At 37.3% G+C, this 19,344-nt stretch overlaps 1 protein-coding gene across 1 annotated transcript; it reads right to left on the bottom strand.

Annotated features, from left to right (window-relative positions):
- Positions 1–1,890: 1,890 nt before the first annotated feature.
- Positions 1,891–17,576, bottom strand: LOC104514054 (chromosome unknown open reading frame, human C9orf41). The gene is made up of 7 exons (XM_010157597.1): positions 17,373–17,576; positions 16,268–16,431; positions 9,652–9,792; positions 4,472–4,650; positions 3,540–3,653; positions 2,534–2,637; positions 1,891–2,252 (listed from the first exon to the last, which is right to left on the bottom strand). The coding sequence occupies exons 1-7, from the start codon at positions 17,559–17,561 to the stop codon at positions 2,145–2,147; spliced, it is 999 nt and encodes a 332-aa protein (XP_010155899.1). The 5' UTR covers positions 17,562–17,576; the 3' UTR covers positions 1,891–2,144.
- Between the last annotated feature and the right edge of the window lie 1,768 nt (positions 17,577–19,344).

Raw genomic sequence — 19,344 nt, 5'->3', positions numbered from 1 at the left:
TGGTGGCAAAGAACAAAACCACCAGAACAAAGGACAGCGACATCCAACCAGAAAGCAAGAGTTCAACTACCTATTTTTTAAAAAAAAAACAAGAACACCACATTTCAAATGTAATGTCAGACTGGGTAGGAGGCGGAAATCAGGCAATGTTACAGGTATAATTACTACTCAGCAATGACATGGTTGACACTCACCTAACCTTGTCTTACCCCAAGGAGCTTGAAAATTGTGCAAAATACTAATCATATTCTACCTAAGGGAAATAAAATCAGAATGAAAGCAAAGAATCACAAAGTCCCTCAGAAAATAAATTAAATAGTACAATAAGGAAGTTAAATTAATTTATTATTTATGGATGTGCAAGGACTTCTAATATACCTGTTGCAATGGCAGTGTTTCAGCTTTAAACACATTTTTTTTTGGAGCAGAGTGATTTCATTTATGAAGCTAAATCTTGGTGGTGCACCTTGAGGAAATAAAAATAGACAGTTCAAGTAGGACTAGTTTAAGCAAAGCTCTAATCTAAAACTGCTGTTAGACCAGAAACCTTTATGCTCAATAGGGATTCTGAGCAGAAGAGGACACAGTACTGAACATTCTGCGTAAGACTGCACGCCTGGGCATTGAAACTACAAAATTTTTTTGTGTTTTCCCTCCTTGTGAACTTCAAGTTTAAGAAGAGAGGCAAAAATTTCTGGCCTTAATGGGAAAAATCCAAAAGGCAGTAACAGATCTATTAAAGAGATGGAATTAGAACCTCAGCATGGAAAAAAAGGGACTAGAAATAATGGGAAACAAGGTATTGTCCAGTGCCATTATGACCAAATATGAAGAAAACCCTGAATTCCTTATCATAATGTTTTCATATTTTAAAGCAATTCGTGAAAATGATTGAAAACAGTACTTAATGTAGACAATATATTAAAAAAAACAGAACAGCTAATATGACAACCCCTCTCAGCACAGTGATTATTAATGTTTTCTCATGTATACACTTTGTAAGTGACAGAATATTCAGCCTCTTGTATAGTATCATGGTTTGTAGATTAGATATTCATTTAAGTCAGGAAAAAAAAAATCAGGAAGATAAGGAACCAGGAGTTACAAAGTCACAAAGGCAAAATGTCTGAGGTTACAAAGAAATTGTCTACCAATTGGCCTGCACATGCTGACTCAGATAGATATAACTAATTATACAGCACGTATTATTAATGTGTAGCTTCCCCTCCCTCCGACGCCTTTGAGAAAAAGATTTTTCTGGTGTACTACCTACACACGGCATGGGTAACTTAACTGTCTGTTAATTATGTCTGACAAAAAAGTACTGCTTAAGCCAAAACAGTGATGTGGTAAGTAGGTGACTCAAATAAATATATTTAAAATGGTAAAGCATCTAATATTTCTGTTTCAATGCTAAAAGATCAATAAAAGTTGGTGTTACTCCTAAAATCAGGTTAATATAGGGCTTCTTATGACATGATGCTTTTCCTTCACTTGATATTCCGCATTCACTTAGTATTTCAAATTGCCTATAGGTTCTGAGTTTTGATTAAAATGTTAATAGTGGTACAGTCAAAGATTAGAATTTATATCATAATCTACTTTTTTTCAGTTTCACCAAAAATGCTGCAACAGTTCTGATGGCTATTGTAGCAATGACTGTAATCAAGAATAATTTTATCGCTTTCCAACCATTTCAGACTTCATAATTCATGTTTACAAATAGTTCTCTAAATGAGACACAGCTAGTACTGTACACAGCTCTATGCATTCCTAACATTAGAAGTAGAAATCATTATAAACCTGTGAAAAATGAAGCAGCATATGCAGAGAATTAGACAGGTTATAGCAGACATTAAATTCTGTTCTCAAGAAAACGCTCTTGCTTATATTTTTAATTCATTCCAAAGCACAGTGTACGTGAATCATTTCCTCCTCCATTTTCACAAGTATATGACAAATATGCATGGCATAGTACATGTCTGGATAACAATACGGTTATTAAGAAAATAGACACTATCTAAATCCTATTATGATTAAGAAGGCACCACTGATTTGAGGTTGTGTCCAGACACCACAGAGTCCATTTTATTCTCATTCCTACCTTCCAAGCCAACATTTTTTTTCTGATTAACCCATTCAGATCACTTCTGTTCTGGTTTTCTCACCACAAACAACACACATTCATAGTAGTATTTCATCATGGAGAGTTCATTCACAGTGTAAGTTGACAGTACACATTCTTTCTCCATCTGGAAAAAAAGAAAAAGCAGTTTTCAAAACACCTTCTCTACAAGCACTATTTAAGTTCCTCTTCCTAAGAAAGAAATTGCTATATACTTACTAGGTTTCAAGACTGATCTATGTACTTTTTAAAAGGAAAGCAAATAATTTGCAACACAAACATCTAATTCTATTGGAAGTTATTAATATCTGCCTTTACGTTGAACTAAGTTTAAGGTGAAGGGTTATGCAAAGGAATTTGTCTGATTTATACCAATACTGCTCATTGCAAACTTCAGCATCTTCTTACCTCTACATGGAAGCCGTATTTCAGTATAACATTTTTTATATCCTCGTAGCTTAGTTCTATGGAAAGTTCATTTCCCAAGTTTTCAAAGTGGTAAAGGAGAGGACCTAGAGTACAAAGGCAACAGAAATGGCTATTAAAAAGAAAAAAAAATCAAAAGCATATACTGAAAATGCAAAGATGGTTTATATCCAGGCTCATATATTCAAATTCAGAAAAAGAAAACATCTTTCTATCCCTCAATATGATTCTTGTAACAAATTTCAGAATCAAAGAAAAATGAAAACCAATTTGTTCAGCTGCTTATTCAACAATGAAGTCTCATTTCGTACCAGATTGTGTTTGCTCTATCTTGAAATTTCTTCAGTCTAGCATCACTCTGCCTCTAAAGCACAGAAGGCAGGACATGCTGTGGTCTACTCAGGAGCTCTGCTTGCATTCTGCGACTGGCAAGGACAGGTGTAGTGACTGACTAACTAGTGAATGACCAATTTCTACTATACAAAGTTTAATTCCTGAGTTTTGTCTGCCATTACTTCACCATGGGAGACTTCAATTAAGTCTCTCTTCTTCTGAGCCAAGGCATACATAGATCTCATTCACAAAACTTCTGTTTAGAAGCACAGTACAATTTAGACAACAGATTAAGAAAGAGTACAAAGCTTTCCTTACACACAGAACAAGGTTTGGGGTTTTTTTTAGCAAAATGGCAAGAAAACACAGGACAGTACGTTTGTGAAATAACAAATGTTTGATGCATGAATGCAAAGCCTGTCACTAGAAAAAGGTACTTCTCTAAAAAAATCACATGGTGTTGACTTGATTGTAACTGGCAATCACCTGGACACATTCAGAAAACACCTGAAATAAGTTCCAAGCCCTAGATGTTTCTGGCTCTACAGAGTTTTCAGCACAGTCTCATTTATCCCCACAACTCTAAGTACTACACGCCTGTTATGTGATCAAACATAAGTCACGGCTAGAAGGAAGACAGGTTGGTCACACTTGCCTACATTTATCCATATTCCTCCAGGCTTTAGTATTTTCCATATAGTATCAATGTAATCAATAACGTTATGTGCTGTATCTATGAAAAAACAAGTTGCTATGCAGTCCCACGTATCTGCATAAAAAGAGCAAATTACACAGAGATTAGTTTCAATGTTTCTACCCCTGCAAAAGTTCATCATTCAACACCAGTATTTATTTATACACCCAGCATTACATTCAACTAACAATTGAAGGCTCTTTGTTTCATTTACAAGTATAAACAAACATATTTTATTTACTAACAACAGTTAAGTTTGGGTTCGTGTGACCTATTTAAATGTGAGTGTGTGTATATACGCATACACACTCTAAAATACTATACATATTTATTATTTATACATTTTATAAAATTGTACATGTGGTATAAGATAATAGTTACCTTTTACAGTATACAATAACACATTTATACTGACAGAAGTCTCAATCTTTGATAATTATCATCCCCATAATATGCCTCTGAAATATTTACCATTTAACAGTCCATAAGTATATATTTGATTCATTTATAATTTACAGTTTTCTTTGCTTTTACAACAGGAAATGAATCAAAGAATATTCAAATTTCTATTTTTTGCACTGAAGAAGTGACTAGCTACATTGTTCTCTGTAACATCCCTTTTCTAAACCAAGTAAACCTTTCCGTAATACTACTATGGTGTCTTATTCTAAAAGAGACTCCTGCAACAAAGATCTGTTAGGCAAGGAGGTGCCCATTTTTTTATAACTAAGAAGAAAAGCTGATCTGGAATAAAATCTTTAGCACTACAGTTAATACTTTTTGCTCAATCCCTGTAGATGCAGTTCCCTTCTATTTGCAATCAGTAACTGTCCCATGACAAAAACTCTGAAGATACAGTTACATGGATAGCCTAGAAGTTTACATTTACTCACTGGACTCAGAATAAATTTCTTGAAAATCCCCTGCTGTCATGGAGAAGTTTGAACCAGAAGGAAGACTGTGAGGATCAACATCAGGGAAATAAATTGGACGTATCTGATCAGCAGACCTTCTGTTATTGCTGAACTGATGAATCCAGGGATAAAGCTTACATGAGTTAATTTCAGAGCATCTGCAAAATATGGAAATGAGCACAATTCAGCTTCAACTAATTGCTTACCTATTATCTAGAAATGTAGGATTCAAAGACTTGCAGCAATATCTATTGTTTTGTTGATAAAGTTCTTGGAAAAGCTACATGTTTTCTGAAGGACTTACATCTAATTCATAACACTTCAGACTGCCCATCTATTTAATGAACCAATAAAAACCCCATTTTTACTCTGACACACAAATTATCACCACAAAATAACTGCCATTTTTAAAATTAAAAAATTCTTCTCCCACTTCTTATCATTTTCCCCAACTTACTGCTCCACTGAAAAGAAAACACACAAGAATTTTTGGTAAGATTAAGGACATTTGTGATTTAGTATATTCAGTAAAGCTAAGCCTTTATGGGTCATATTTTTTCTATTTAAAAGAAGAAACATTAGTTCCATGAATTTCATTGGAAACATTTGTTCTCATTCTAGACTTTTCTATCTTTTCTGAACCATAATCATAGGGTTTTTGAAGCACAGCAGGGAAAGAATATTTTTCAGATGCTAACTGAAAGGATGGTTTCAGATTAAAAATAATCCATTTTGCAAAGCACTGTAGTTTTGCACTAGATGTAACTTCAAGTTAGTAACACCTGGAATGTTGCAATTATGCTAAGTAAACATGTCTTTGTAAAATAAAATTTGTGGGTTCATATGACCAAGTGTGTCAACTCTTGTTTTAAAAAGTGATAAAAGCCAGCATTGAAGTATAAAAAGCAACACAGTCCTGCAAATCAGTCTGTAATTAAAAAATGAAGCCATTCTGCACATCTGTCCCATAAAACATGCATCATCAAACACTTCATAAACTGTAAGCTATCTACCAGGTTACAGAAAGTGCACCCTTTTGGCCGGTGGATAGGAAACACCTGTGGTAAAGTCTTTGAAATAACAGTTTTACCTTCCTAATGTTGTATTTATATTTCTTTTCATCAGTGACAAAAAAAACCCACAAAACCAAACCCAACCTGTATTAGAGCAGCAGTATAGTCCTTATGTAACCAATAAATATCAAGATATATGCAGTCAAGGATTAAAAGCAGGGAAAAAGCCCAGATTACATGGGCATCATTTTCTTAAAGAAAGACATGTTAAAGAAAAAAATCCAAACAACCAAAACCCAAAAAAAGGCATGATAAAGAAAAAAAAAAACCAAACAAATGAAAAAAACAACCAACACTAAAACCCACCCACCCCAGCTCCAAAAAACCCAACCAACAAAACAAACAAACCAACCAAACTCCACACCCTAACATAACCACAAAGCAGAAAGCCCACATCGGTCAACAAAAGTTCTATGTTAACCGTTTCAGCATTCTCCATATGCTCCCAGTCCATCTGTGGTACGGTCAGAACATCCTTCTTTAACAATGAAGTCTTCCCCAAAAGGAAGGTTCAGAAAATAAGAGATGTGAGCAGATTAGAAAGGATTTTCTTCTGAGCTATAAGGGAACACACACCTCCCTGTATTTTTTTCCCCAGCATAAAGTATATTCATGTAGACTTTCAAACAGTTCCGAAAGGAATTTCCAATTTAATAAAAGATCGATCCCTCTTCGTATTCAAGCTTGAAAACCTCCCTTTCCAGCTTCAGTAATTTATCCTTCAAAACAAAGCACTGCACTCCTTTAGAATTCCATCCTTCCAAAATAAGGTGTTTTTATAGCATAAGTTAGATCATACATAACATCTTCAAGTGTGATGCATTTCACTGTTTTCCATAGGGGCAGGGCATTTACTGTTCAACACTGAGTCAAAAAGATGGTTCTGAGAAAGATGGCTAGGTCAAATCTTACTTCTGACCACTGATTCAGAGATAAAATGCTTAACTGTGATCATCCCAAGGCATTCATGGACATGCAACAAATACAGTTAAGGAGCCTTTCCTGTCAAGATTTATCTAAAATTACATTCTTTCCAGAAAGTAAAGATTAGCCATGAATTCTACTGGTATTACTTAAAGCTTTTTTAAGCTAACGCTACTCTGACTTGGGTACAAAGTGATTTTATAGTACTTCAGCTGAACTTTCTGCAGTATTGGTAAGCGGGACTCCTACTACTGAAGGGCTGTTGGACCAAGACGACTGACCCAGTGCCCTGAATCTCCAGCTGCAGGAAACAGCAAGGCAGCAACCAGCTGCTCCTGCCTCCCCCACAGGGATATCACCCTGGTGGTTTTCCCCTTGCTGTCAGATCTCAAAGGGAAGTAACGGGTGTCCTGTGGCTCTAGACCGCCTGAAAATTTCAGCTTGCTTTTCTGAGACAGCAAAGCAGATTACGTTTCTTTCTCAGTTTCTGCTCTTCCAAAACATGTTAGAAGTTAATTGCGTCTGTACATCACCAATGATCACCTCTGGCATCTGTTATTATATCCAGAACTCATCTAAATACTAGAAAAATATACGAGCAACAAGAACCTTATGCACACAAGAAAAAGAAGCTGTTTCCCAAACAAGGACTACAGCAGCCTTAGAGCCACTGTAGCTTACCTACTCTAGGGTCACTTATTTTCAAATAAGAGCTTCCTCAATGGAATAATTCACTCTAATTAATTAGAAAGGCTTATAGTGACCACACCTACACCTTCATGTGCTCCCTACACAACGTGCTATGCAACTTCATCCACAGTAACAGAAGGTCACAATTTGAGAGAATTAAGGTGGGTTTTTTTTACATCTGTAAATATCAGCAGATACCACTTTGTATAAAAACTTAAGTCACTGTACCACATCTAGTAGCCCACTGCAGTAGCCAGCTTGACATTCAATATAGTACTTTGTCTTCCTAAAACTAAACCAAGGTCAGAGAAAGAAGGTAGATCTAAACTGTAAGCACATGTTAGCAAAATCCTCATACTTCTATCAACTAAAAAAATTAATTAAGACTGTAGTTAAAAACTAATTTATATATAAAGGGCTTCTTTCTTAACCAGTGTCTTCAGCTCATACTGATCACAGCTGTTTCTTCCAGTTCCAGGAAGACAAATCGGTCCATTTCAGAACGCTAACTGTAACAGCCACTTAAGGCTAACCTGAAAGATCCCAAAAGACCTAAAACCCTGTTAACAGACACCTCAAGCCCACAGTTATATCTAGCAGAAAGGAATGCTTGGACTTCAGGTGAAGTGACTGAAATTCAGTCAGTCTCTTCAGTGCAAACAAGGAAGGTTGTAACTGGTAACCTGCCCAGCAAAGAAGATTACAGCAGCTGAGCAACACACTTTTCCTGTTTAAAATCCAATACTGTTAAATTTTGCTAACTATCTACATAAATAGGAAACACCATATGAGCATTAGAACCTAAGAATGATTACTATTGAAAGCTAAGCATGGATCTTCAAGACAATTCCACACATGGGCCAAAGATCTGTTATATACAGAAGACAAAAACCATCCCATCAGAGGTAATTAGGGGTGAAGTTAACTTTCAGATCAGAACTGCTGTGACAGCTGATCAGTGCTGCCACAGATGGGAAATGGATACTTTTATGCTGCTTTGAATTATTTCACAAGTTCCAAAGAGCATAAGTGCCAGCAGGGCTATATAGCTAAGGACAAGAAGAACGTGACCTCCTCTAAGTAGCTACAAGGCATTAGAACATCTCAACTGTAATATGCAATTTCACAACCAGATAAAATAATTTAAGAATAACATAAGAAAAAGAGCAAGTAAACCTCTAGTAAATACCTGTTTTCAACACACTGACCACTACTGCTTGAAGCAGACATGGAGCAGCCACAAACAGTGTTTTCCCCTTGGTGTTGTATCAGATTTATGATCAACACAGTCCTCTGTGGACAGTGAGTCTACAAACAAGGCTCCAAAACACCGTAATCCAGAATACAAGCCAATAGTTTAGATGTTTCAGCAAAGGTGTATCATTTCAGACCGAAGAATGGGTGAACCGGCAAATTCTGCCTGAACTTGGTACCAAGTCCTCCAAAAAACAAAACATACCCCTAGAGCTCTTTCGTACTTGCCCACTCATAGTCTTCCCACCTTCTTTCTTAAAAAAACAATTACATCTGCTAAATTCCTTTCTAAAAAATTAATTATGAAAACAGTATTTTCCAATCAAGGGACAAAATTTAATGCTGGAGGGTGACTTTTTACAAGGACAAAGGGTAATGGTTTTAAACTGAAAGCAGGGAGATTTATATTGGATATAAGGATGAAATTCTTCCTGGAGAGGGTGGTGAGGCACTGGGACAGGTTGCCCAGAGAACCTGTGGATGCCCCATCCCTTGAAGTGTTCAAGGCCAGGCTGGATGAGGCTTTGAGCAACCTGGTCTAGTGGAAGGTGTCCCTGCCCATGGCAGGGGGGTTGGAACTAGATGTTCTGTAAGGTCCCTTCCAATCAAAACCATTCTGTGAATGATCCTATGAATACCAAATACAGAAATGTCACTCTAAATTAAACCTGTGAAGTGAAATTTACTACCGCAGTGTAATTGTAGAACTGTTAACTGTATTATTTTAGCTGTAACTCAGTGACAAGGCTTGCTTAAGAAGTGGTTCAGTGTGCTTCTGTCCTTGTTTTTCATGTTGAAACAGTGCCTAAAATTTTACTATGGAATGTAACACTTTAACAAGTTTCCTCTGTTACTGATCACCACCACAAAAACCACACAGAGTAACTACTCCATATTTGATACCGTGAGATGGGTGTGCATTTTACAGAAAGATATGTGAAATAAATAAACCTAGTCAAGATTATGCAGAAAATGAGGTAAAATCTACAGACTTTATTACTTAAAAACCTGCTATAATTTTAATGACTCAGATATAATGTTTCCCTCCCCCATTTATCACACTGTTTGGTTTTATTAAAACATTCTAAGAAGTGTTTATGTGTGTCCTGTGTTAGGACATACAAATCTGTTCTTGTGAGTTTTATTTATTCACCTTTTTCTCATTTGTAGTTTTGCCTCCCTAGGTTTCAATCAACAAATAAAACATAAGCTATGTACCTGTTGAGTACAAAGTTAGAAGAAAAGAGCATAAAGAGGCTCCATTCATTTCCTTGGCAAGCATAACCGAGCATAGCTATTTCCCACGCCAATCTACCTAGCCCAGCACCAGGTACCAGGATATTAACTTTGGAGAAATCCCTGCAACAGAACAAAAATAAAAGTTAAGTCTTTATCCGATACCTCTTCACAAAACTTGCAGAGGGCCAGTCAAACATTGTCGTCCATCCCACCCCCACCCCTCCCGAATACTTAGACATTACAATGTATTTCCTCTATGACTTTACCTTTTAAATGCAAACTGAGCCAGTGCTGATCACATTAGTTAATTGAACAGTCAAAATAATTCACAGAAGATGACTGAAAAGAATAGATGCAACCCTCATTCAGAATACAGATCGTAATTGCAAAACAAACCTTTTTCCTAGAAAACTTTTGCAGTTAACAAGCTAGAAGTCCCTTGAGATTGAAGAAAGACCATTATCATATATCATCATTTATTTTTCTGAGACACACTGATAACTATGAAATAGTCTAGAAATCTTGGTTACAGTGCATGAAAAATGAACAAGAATTTTGACATCAGAAACACAAAGCAAACAAATCTCCCATAAGCTGATGAGCAATTCAGACTGCAAAAACTTAGTTACCTTCCCAGCAAATGTAGGTTTTAAATATTCTGTTCAACAATGTCACTCAAGCACATCAAGTGACATAAAACTTCCTAAATCAAAGCACATTGCAGCTCTAACCCTTCACTTCCCATAACTAGGTGTCAGGTTGAAAACAACCAGAAGACATCCAGAGGTGTCTGTTTACTAAGATACCTAGAAAAACCTCTCCCATCTTCCAAGTTCAGCAACCAGTAAATAGAAGCACTAAGAATCTCAAAATTTTATCTTCTTTCAGGCAGAAAAGGCAGTATGTACATATTCTAACTATTAGACTTCCATCACAATGCAATGAAACCTTTACTCATAAAGCAAAACACACTCCCATGCCAAACTCATCTAAAAAGAATTGTTTCTAAGAAAAAGTTTCCAGTCATGAACAAGACTTCACAGTTACATATACCAAAAAACTAAGTCTGAACATACAAGTACCCTCCTTTTTGCCTATCACCTTTAAAGAAGAAACTTTGGTGTATCTATTTATATGCAACTAAATGAAGGAAGCCACAATTAGCACTTCCAGACACAGGATGATAGAAAGCAATATGCAAAGCCTTTGAAAAATTCAGGATGCCAGAAATGGTTCAAAAGAGTTAGCATGCTGCATAAGCATGAAGATGTGCAGGGAGTTATGTAAATTCTGAGAAGTAGTACATTTCTGAAGACTAGTACACAAAACCAAAGGAAAAGCATTATTCTTCTCTAAAGGTCACACAAACTAACAAGGCAATTCTAACAGTGTCTTTTGGTTTGTGGATTAATTATATCATTACTCAAGCCTCCCAAATGGAAAAATCAGTGTCTTTCACATTCCCAATTTTAATTTCCATTCCATTATACTTTAAAATTCTTTGGTTTCTGATTAACAAGAATCAGGAAATCAAGCCTTTGCTATTACTTAAAAGCACTCATGTGAAGCAACAGTTCTCCTTCTCTCTCTTCTACAGGGAAAGCCATAGGAAAGCTAGGCAGGAAGTTTTACTGAAAAAACACGAAAGATTAATTCAGGGTAAAACTACTTGCTCAAGACAACATTTTTTAAAATGGAGACCCAGAAGGAGAAGGAAGAAAATTTACTTCCTGGGAGAAAATAGAAATCAATCTTACAGCTTGTACTAATCACAGTGGTGTACCTAGTCACTGTTATTCCAAGTGTACTTCTAACCTAATCTATTTCTTCATTTCCTTACAATTTAACTTTATTTATGAAATACTCAGACTAGCTCTACGCAGGTTTTTGCACCCCCATGTGGACACCAAGGCAATGAGCGGTTTGTAAAGCCTTAAACCACTTCCAAGATGATCATACACCCATTAGAGAAGACACTTTTCCTAAAACAACCTAGTAACAAGGAGCTATGCAGGTGTAACCACATTTTGAAACCTACACCTTTATTCATCATAAAACAAGAAGAAGTGTCTAACAGGCAAATGAGTTGATTTTAAATTGCTTGTAATCGCCTTGAATCTTTTATTCACAATATAAAGCTTTTGTGTCTCTGAACTAATTTTCCCGATTCTCTGTCAGAAAACAGTTGATTTCAACTGCACTTCACCTTGCACATTTATTAAGGGCCTGAAGTCTGTCTGGAGCCTTGTTAGCAATTTAACTTCAATCTATACTCTTCGTATCAGTTGCTAGGGACTGGTGCTCACCTCCAACCCCACTTCAGCATACACAGCACAGTGAGTAAAATAAAACGTAATCAAATCTGAGTCCGCTAAAATTGACATTAGCCTTCCAAAATGGTTCAAAAGCATTTTTTTTATTCTATCACTGGGGAAATTAGGTACATGGCAAACTTACTGTATAACAAGTAGTGACTGTTAGTGTCCTGCTATTAAAAAACAAAAAGGCTCAAACAACTCTCCCTTTACAACACTTGAAAAGAATTGTTAGTGACCAACTCATGACGAACTTCAAAAAGAATTAAGGTACAAAAGCAGTGGTAGTGGGAGCACTCCAACGCATTATGTTATGCTAATTTTTGAATCATTAGAACAGCTAAATATTTTTAATTCCACAAAAACTGCTTTTGTAGCACCTAAAGGCCTAAGATAATTTAGGAGGTTAGAAAAAACTGATTTCCTTTGAGGGTTTTTTTCTATTGCCTTTGCTATGGAAGAAATTACATAATCAACAAACTCAGATATGTGATAATGTTATGCACCGTGAAACTAGCCTTGAACTAGCCAGCAGCAGGAGTATTTCTAACACACAGATCTGGCATTAGTTAGGAACATAAATGGATTTCCAACAAGTACCCATAGAAAACCCATGGCACAATCAGGAAGAAACACTGGCCTATTAACCTGACAGGTATGGGGAGAGGATGGAGGAGGGTTGCCACATGGTACTCTCTGGCTCAACTACTGAAACTGCAGCCGCCTTTTAAGACAACAGTGGGGAAGTATCAGGTACAACCAAAATCTGTCATGCCATGCTCAGAGGGCTGGAGAACCTCTGCTGTGGGGACAGGCTGAGAGAGTTGGGCTTGTTCAGCCTGGAGAAGAGAAGGATCCAGGGAGACCTTATAGCACCTTCCAGTACCTGAAGGGGCTACAAGGAAGCTGGGGGGGGAACTTTTTGTAAGGGCCTGTAGTGACAGGACAAGGGGTAAAGGGTTTAAATTGAAAGTGGGGAGATTTAGATTGGATATCAGGAAGAAGTTCTTCACAGAGAGGGTAGTGAGGCACTGGAACAGGTTGCCCAGAGAAGCTGCAGATGCCCCATCCCTGGAAGTGTTCAAAGCCAGGCTGGATGAGGCTTTGAGCAACCTGGTCTAGTGGAAGGTGTCCCTGCCCATGGCAGGGGGGTTGGAACTAGGTGGTCTGTAAGGTCCCTTCCCACCCAAAACATTCTGTGATTCTGTGATTATTTTACTGCATTTTACCATGTGATACATTTTCAGCTTTTAGAAGTTTAATACTAGGAGATTTTAATGTGGTGTCTTTTTTTTTTTAAAAGGAAACATTACACATGATGAAAATAGAGGTTTCTTCTTTTATGCCTATGGTGCTTTAGCAAAAAGTGATGGCCCTGAAGGGGTAAAGTCCAGCAAAAGAAAAATTAGTGTGTGTGATCAAACACATACCATTTTCATAAACTAAACACTGCAATTCAATGTCAGCTAATGACTGTAAGTAATACGAAATATACAGCCCATACACAGGTCAATGGAAACATCCCACTGTGGGACTCCTTTCCTGATGTCTTATCTCTAATGTCTGTAAATTTAGATAGTGAACAGATTGAATTCTGTGTAGTATTTTACATTTTTTTTTAATCTAGCCATATTTTCAGAGATTTTGGTCTTTTGAAGACAACAACTTTTCAGATAAAATAATGAAGGTAGTTAAAAAGCAAAATCACTTGAGCAATTTTTCTCCAAACTTAACAGCTGAGGTTTATATCCTTCCCTGTGAAGACCTGCAAAGCCTTCAGTGAACTGCAATAAGATGTAGTCTGCTCTTAAATCCTATGTTTAAAGCAAAGTTTAGACTAAGCACAAATTTTTACAAGATTAAAAACCCTGCAAGGACAAATGTATGAAAAAGTTAAATAAAATCTGTATAAAGCAGAAATTGTATCATCATTATAAATGGGACTGAGTGCATGCAAAAAGTATAGCCAAGCTCAGCCTTAGGACTCATAAGCTACGTTTTTCAAATAAAGAGGAAACTAAGCACTAGTGACTTGTTTTGGGCTGTCCTGCCAGTATCTTGGAAAACGCAGTCAATTACTGGATGGTGCGATGGATTTACATTTCATGTTATTCATTAACTTGGCCTCTGGAACCACTTATAAGAGAAAATATCCAACTTTAGTGTTCTTGGCCATGGAATGATAATTAACTAAAATAGTTAACTATTTCTTTGGCTTCTTTTGGACAAGAAGTTGATGATCTTCACATCCTTTCACACAAGTAGGAAGGGTAACAGTAGAAGTGAAAGAAAATTAAGCCAACAAAAGAAGAATTAGAAAAAAAATAATACATCAGCATGTTTATTTGGATTTTCAACTTAATGTTTCCCCATAAAAATGCTGTAATGAACACCAAGAAATCAAAAGTGCATCTATACTTTACTATTTTCTCCTACAGAAAGGCATGGATCATGGTTCATTCAGATCTAAGAAATTCAAATGGCTTCATCAAAAAGTATGCAATATTAGAGACCATGTGAGGTGAAACCATTAAATTCCAACATGAATAATGCAGGAAGACTATCTGTTCCTTAGGAAGACTTTCTCTCATGGAACTTCACTTAAACTGCTCTGTTGATCTTACTAACAGGTTCTGTGTTAAGGTGCTAAGTAGAAAAAAGGAATTAACCCTGAAGAATGGGAGGCAGAACCAGCTTTTATTTTCAATATTCATGATCATTAAGATAGATATGTATGTAATATGCATTTTATAAATTAAAATAAATGTTTAATTTGACAAACTCAGACTTCTAGTAGAGAAGCTTGATCTATGCGGTGATGCTTTGAGACTTCTGAATAGACAAAAAATCCTAACTGGTGTATCAGAGCCATCACAGCAGGCTCACAAGCACTGCCACTTTGGTTGTGTTTGACAGCAATAGAAGAATTCCCAGTAAAGAAGCTCAAAGCTGTCAACTTCAGATTGAACCAATCTGTCACCACATGTTGATTTGCAATACCCAATGGAGGTTTTGAAATACAGTTCATGGCTGATAAATGTAAAAAAGTCAAGACTTGCCAACTTCAGTCATGTCCATCCTTAAGAGATACATAAGTTCTCTCCCATAACCAAAATGCTTTAAAAACTAGCATACAGAAAAAGGTGAACTGCTATCCTGAAGATCAGAGTGATTACTTTCCAAACTAACTACGACTTTTGCTACAGACCTGCACATCACAGATACATCAAGTAACCTGTAATATTTTATTAATTTTTAATCTGCACCAAAAATACTGCAGAAAGTTCACCTTCATATAAACTATCTTTAGGGGTGCATCTGCTTTGATTAGGTTAGCAAAAGGTCAAAAAGAAACATCCACTCCATGCTCTGCCACCGCTAACAGTCTTTATTAAACAAAATTAGAGGACAAGGTATTGTGCAACTGGTATGAGAAATTACGAGAAAGAAGAAAACCCACAGTAACACACAGCTGCACCAAGCCTAAGTTCTGACCTGTTACGAGGACAAAGTTCACAAATTTTCCCGTTATAAGCGTGTTAAGTTTAAACTGAAATGTACTTTATGACTGGGCTCACAAATGGCAGAAGCATTACACATGGAGTTCTTAGAGCAGTGTATCTTCTGAGATTCTACCAGTGTACTTCAAGCCATCCAAAAGAACCCTGCACCATTTACGATTTTAGTGGTGTTAACAAGTCAGTGCAGTTACAGAGACACAATCATATGTGCAACAAAGCTTTTTTAAGACCTGCCTAGTAACATCTGTCTGAAACTAAGGCTAGAATTCAGCATTTGGAGGGTACATTCAGTGCAATAAAGCTGTGCTAGAGCTCACAAGACTTACGCTCCTCCTGTTCGTTCCAGCACGAAGGGCAATACTCATACTTGGTGCTCTCACGAGGGTCCTTCCTTGTATCTGCAGCACACGTACTCTGAGAATCTGCTCACCTGCAAACTTTACATCACTGAGCACATCTGAGTTAACGTGACAACCCCCTGAGGTCTCTTACGTGCAAAGTTAAGAGATAACACGTTACATCAACCTGCAGGATGAAAAAAATCCTGGTTTACCTGGTACTCCTTTGTGAAGTTTACAATTATGCCCTTTTCCAAGGCCTTGTATTAGAAACAAAAAATTTGATTAAAAAATAAATTCCACTGCAATCACAGTATTTTCACTACTTTTAAATCCAAGCTTTTAATTACTCTCTGAAAACTTTGTTAGATTTGTGCAACAGCGTAGGCCCACAGAAAAGTAAGTCTTAAAACGCTATTACCATCTTTCTTTCGGAAAGTTCTTTAAGATTTCACTGATGATTGGCTGGTAGCAGGAATCTCTCTCAGGCTTTCCCTCTTTGCTCCAGTCTCTGACAAATTGTTTCAAAGTAGACTTTAATTTATCCATGTCAAATGTCGAAGCTGGTGTAACCTTCCCTCTTCCCTGATTAAAGAAAAGGGGAAAAAAAGCAAAAAGTTAGTGGAAAATGTACCATCTTGGGTGGGGAAGTAAATCATTACCAGACAAAAGCCATGCCATAAGGGCTGTTGGGGAGTTTTACCTAACAAAGCACTTGCCTTTCACTCCTGGGACTAGGGCTCAAGTCCAACCTACCATCCTGAACAAATTTTGTTTGCTGGTCACAGTTTGGCACCCAAGGGACCAGGTTCCACATCAAAAACCCAATACACAGTATGGCACAGCAGAGCACAACTGTTAGTCCCTAAACAGGAAAGGACCAGCAGAGGCTGAAGTGCTTACTCTGAGGATCCCGTTAGGTACTGATGAGGCAACACTGAGCAGCTCACATTAAAGCTGCTCATTACTGTGTCTTGCCTGCAGAGACTGAAAAAAAGGTCAGCTTTCATCTCTGACAGTCTGAGTATAATTTTTTTTAATAGAGATGCCACACTGCAAAAGCAGGTAAGAAGTGAAAGTTTTTACAGATGGTAACATTAAAAATACTTGGCCTATCTAAAATGGTAACTGATTTAGAATGCTGTAACATATAATTACTTGTAGTAAAGCAGGCAACAGCTTTTATGTTCTACATTAACTGTAGAACAGTTAATGCTCCCAGGGTAGAACTTGAACTCTGAAGTGAAAAACTGCTTTTTCACAAAACATGATTACTGTCATTTGCCAGATTCACAAGCAGTTTTCTTAAGAGCAACTACAAAGATTAACTGCAAATAGTTTTTTTAAATGTCAGCTCTACAAGATGTGAAAAACAAGTGAGAAAATGTAAGTGAACAGGAGGTAAGAAAGGAGAAAAAGAAGGCAAAATGAAAGTTGGAGGCTGAAAGATGTGAAAAACAAATGCAGAAAATCCCAAAGTGTGCAGAATTTAGTTTTGCAGGACAAAAAAGCCGATGTTAACATACATTGTCTCCATACTCCTTGTTTTCAAACATATGAACGCAGTCATTCACAATGGTCTGCAGTATCGCTTGGTTATGATCAATGCACTTCCGAATCTTGTCAAGGTGAGGAAGGAATTGAGGAAGAAGAGACTGTTGATGGTGTGGAAGAGATTTAAACTGTCTCTCTGTTCTGTTCACTCGTTCATGCATATTCGTTCTAAAAAGCAGAAAGTTTAAGGTGTTTAGACATTTAGAAGCAATACACTCACTAAACATAAATAATTTAAGCTACTCCACTTACAATTATTCATTTATTTAGACACAGAAATATGATCACTTTGTAATTCTCACTCTAGAAAAAGTTTTCAAGATTTTTTTTCTGGCAAAATGTTTGTTTTAAGCCCTAGTTCTAAATTACCACTCTTTTTAACATCTTGCAGTTTAAGAGGACCACTTTTTTTTCCTTGCAGTTTCATCATCAGCCACTCATTCCCAGCACAGGTGATCACTACGTTAATATGCAGACCTGTAAAATTTAATGACAACCAGCCCCCAACCCCACAAAAACCTGCCAGATTGTTTCACAAATCCAGTTTAAATTGAATGAATAGCTGAATGCTGTGGCAAACTCTGGCCACAGAAATAGCAAGACGTGGAAAAGGAATAGGGATCCCCAAAGTTAACTGCTTCTGAAAAGAGCTGTAAAAAGTCACAGCTGGACCGCACCAGAGTTCTCCATGCGATGAGACCAAACTACCTTCCTTTAACAGGATATTCACCCTTAACACTGAGTACTGTGATCTGATCATTTAACTGATCCAAGCTAAAAATAACTATTTCCCCAAAACAAAAGCTGCATCTACTGCCACAAGTAAAGAGGCCTGGTGGGTTTGTTTTTTTTTTTTTCTTTCCTCTTCCTTTTCCTCACCCAGACAGTGCTGCCCTCCACCTTGTTCTGGCATTCACCAGGCCTGCCACAAAGCTTGTTTAACTTGCTGCCCCTGAGAAGACACGCACACAGATTCCACGACACAGATGCTGTCAGTTTAGCAGCGGAAGTTGGCTGAGCAGAGTCATACGGACCAGAAAGAGGGCAGTCAAAAAACCAGCACAAGAGACACAGTCCCTTTTGGCGGCAACAGATCATTTTATCAGGTCAAGTCACACACTGCCCCCTCTCAAACCCTTGTGTCAGCAGCAGAGTTGAAAACCAGCCATCACAGAGAGTAAGGTGCAATTGCTGCAACTTTAGTTGCAACCTCAGTCTGGAAATTTGACCAGTTACTATTTCCAACATCACATACGTGCTACTGAGGAGGCAGTGATCGTTGCAACAGCTACGCTGGTTTAAAATTACATTTAGGAACGAAAAAAAAGCCAGGGATGGAACAATAAGGAAATAAACTGATACCCTATATGAAGCACATCAGCTTAATATCATCTTGAAAGCTTTGTCAGAAAAATTCTTTGAACCCTAATACTCCACCCTTTCATGGTGAATTGCAACCTTCTAGCAGAATGAGTAATTCACTGCAATCAGAAGAATTGTACACAAGGAATGGAGTTAAGTCCACGTGTCTCCAGAAGTCAAGACCTTTAGTGTGGCCTCATCTGAAAGTATGTTACTGCCTTACTCATACAGATGTTTCCAATTAAATAATTTTTAACCACCAAAATACATAATCTCACATTCAGAGTTATTTCTTTGAGACAGAGGTAATTTAATTCAATTTCCAGATTGAAATTTGGAGTTGTATTTTGTCAGGTGCTTACTGAAACTCAACTATTCAAAACCAGGCCAGGGTCACAGTTGAGCATGAGGCGGGGAGGGATGCTCCCCGTTTCTAAGGCCTCAAAATACAACCGCATCACTGATGTAAGCACGTGCCTGTTGAGCTAACAGTAACAACTAACGTAAAGTCTTCGGTACGGCCAAACTGGGTTAGAGAATTCAGTTACGAGGGGCGACACTAGAGTGTCACCTAGACCAACC

Source organism: Eurypyga helias, unplaced genomic scaffold (genome assembly GCF_000690775.1).
Source record: "Eurypyga helias isolate BGI_N326 unplaced genomic scaffold, ASM69077v1 scaffold25718, whole genome shotgun sequence".
Classification (NCBI taxonomy): domain Eukaryota; kingdom Metazoa; phylum Chordata; class Aves; order Eurypygiformes; family Eurypygidae; genus Eurypyga; species Eurypyga helias.
This window is presented reverse-complemented; position numbering and strand designations above follow the sequence as displayed.

Bases quoted from the DNA above. Each gene is read 5' to 3' on its own strand.
- LOC104514054 (XM_010157597.1), bottom strand. From the start codon at position 17,561: ATGCATGAACGAGTGAACAGAACAGAGAGACAGTTTAAATCTCTTCCA. The intron at 9,793-16,267 runs GTAATAGCGTTT...GTTCTGTTGCAG, and splicing joins AACTTTCCGAAAGAAAGATG to GGATTTCTCCAAAGTTAATA. The intron at 4,651-9,651 runs GTACATAGCTTA...CATATTTTGCAG, and splicing joins TCTAACTTTGTACTCAACAG to ATGCTCTGAAATTAACTCAT.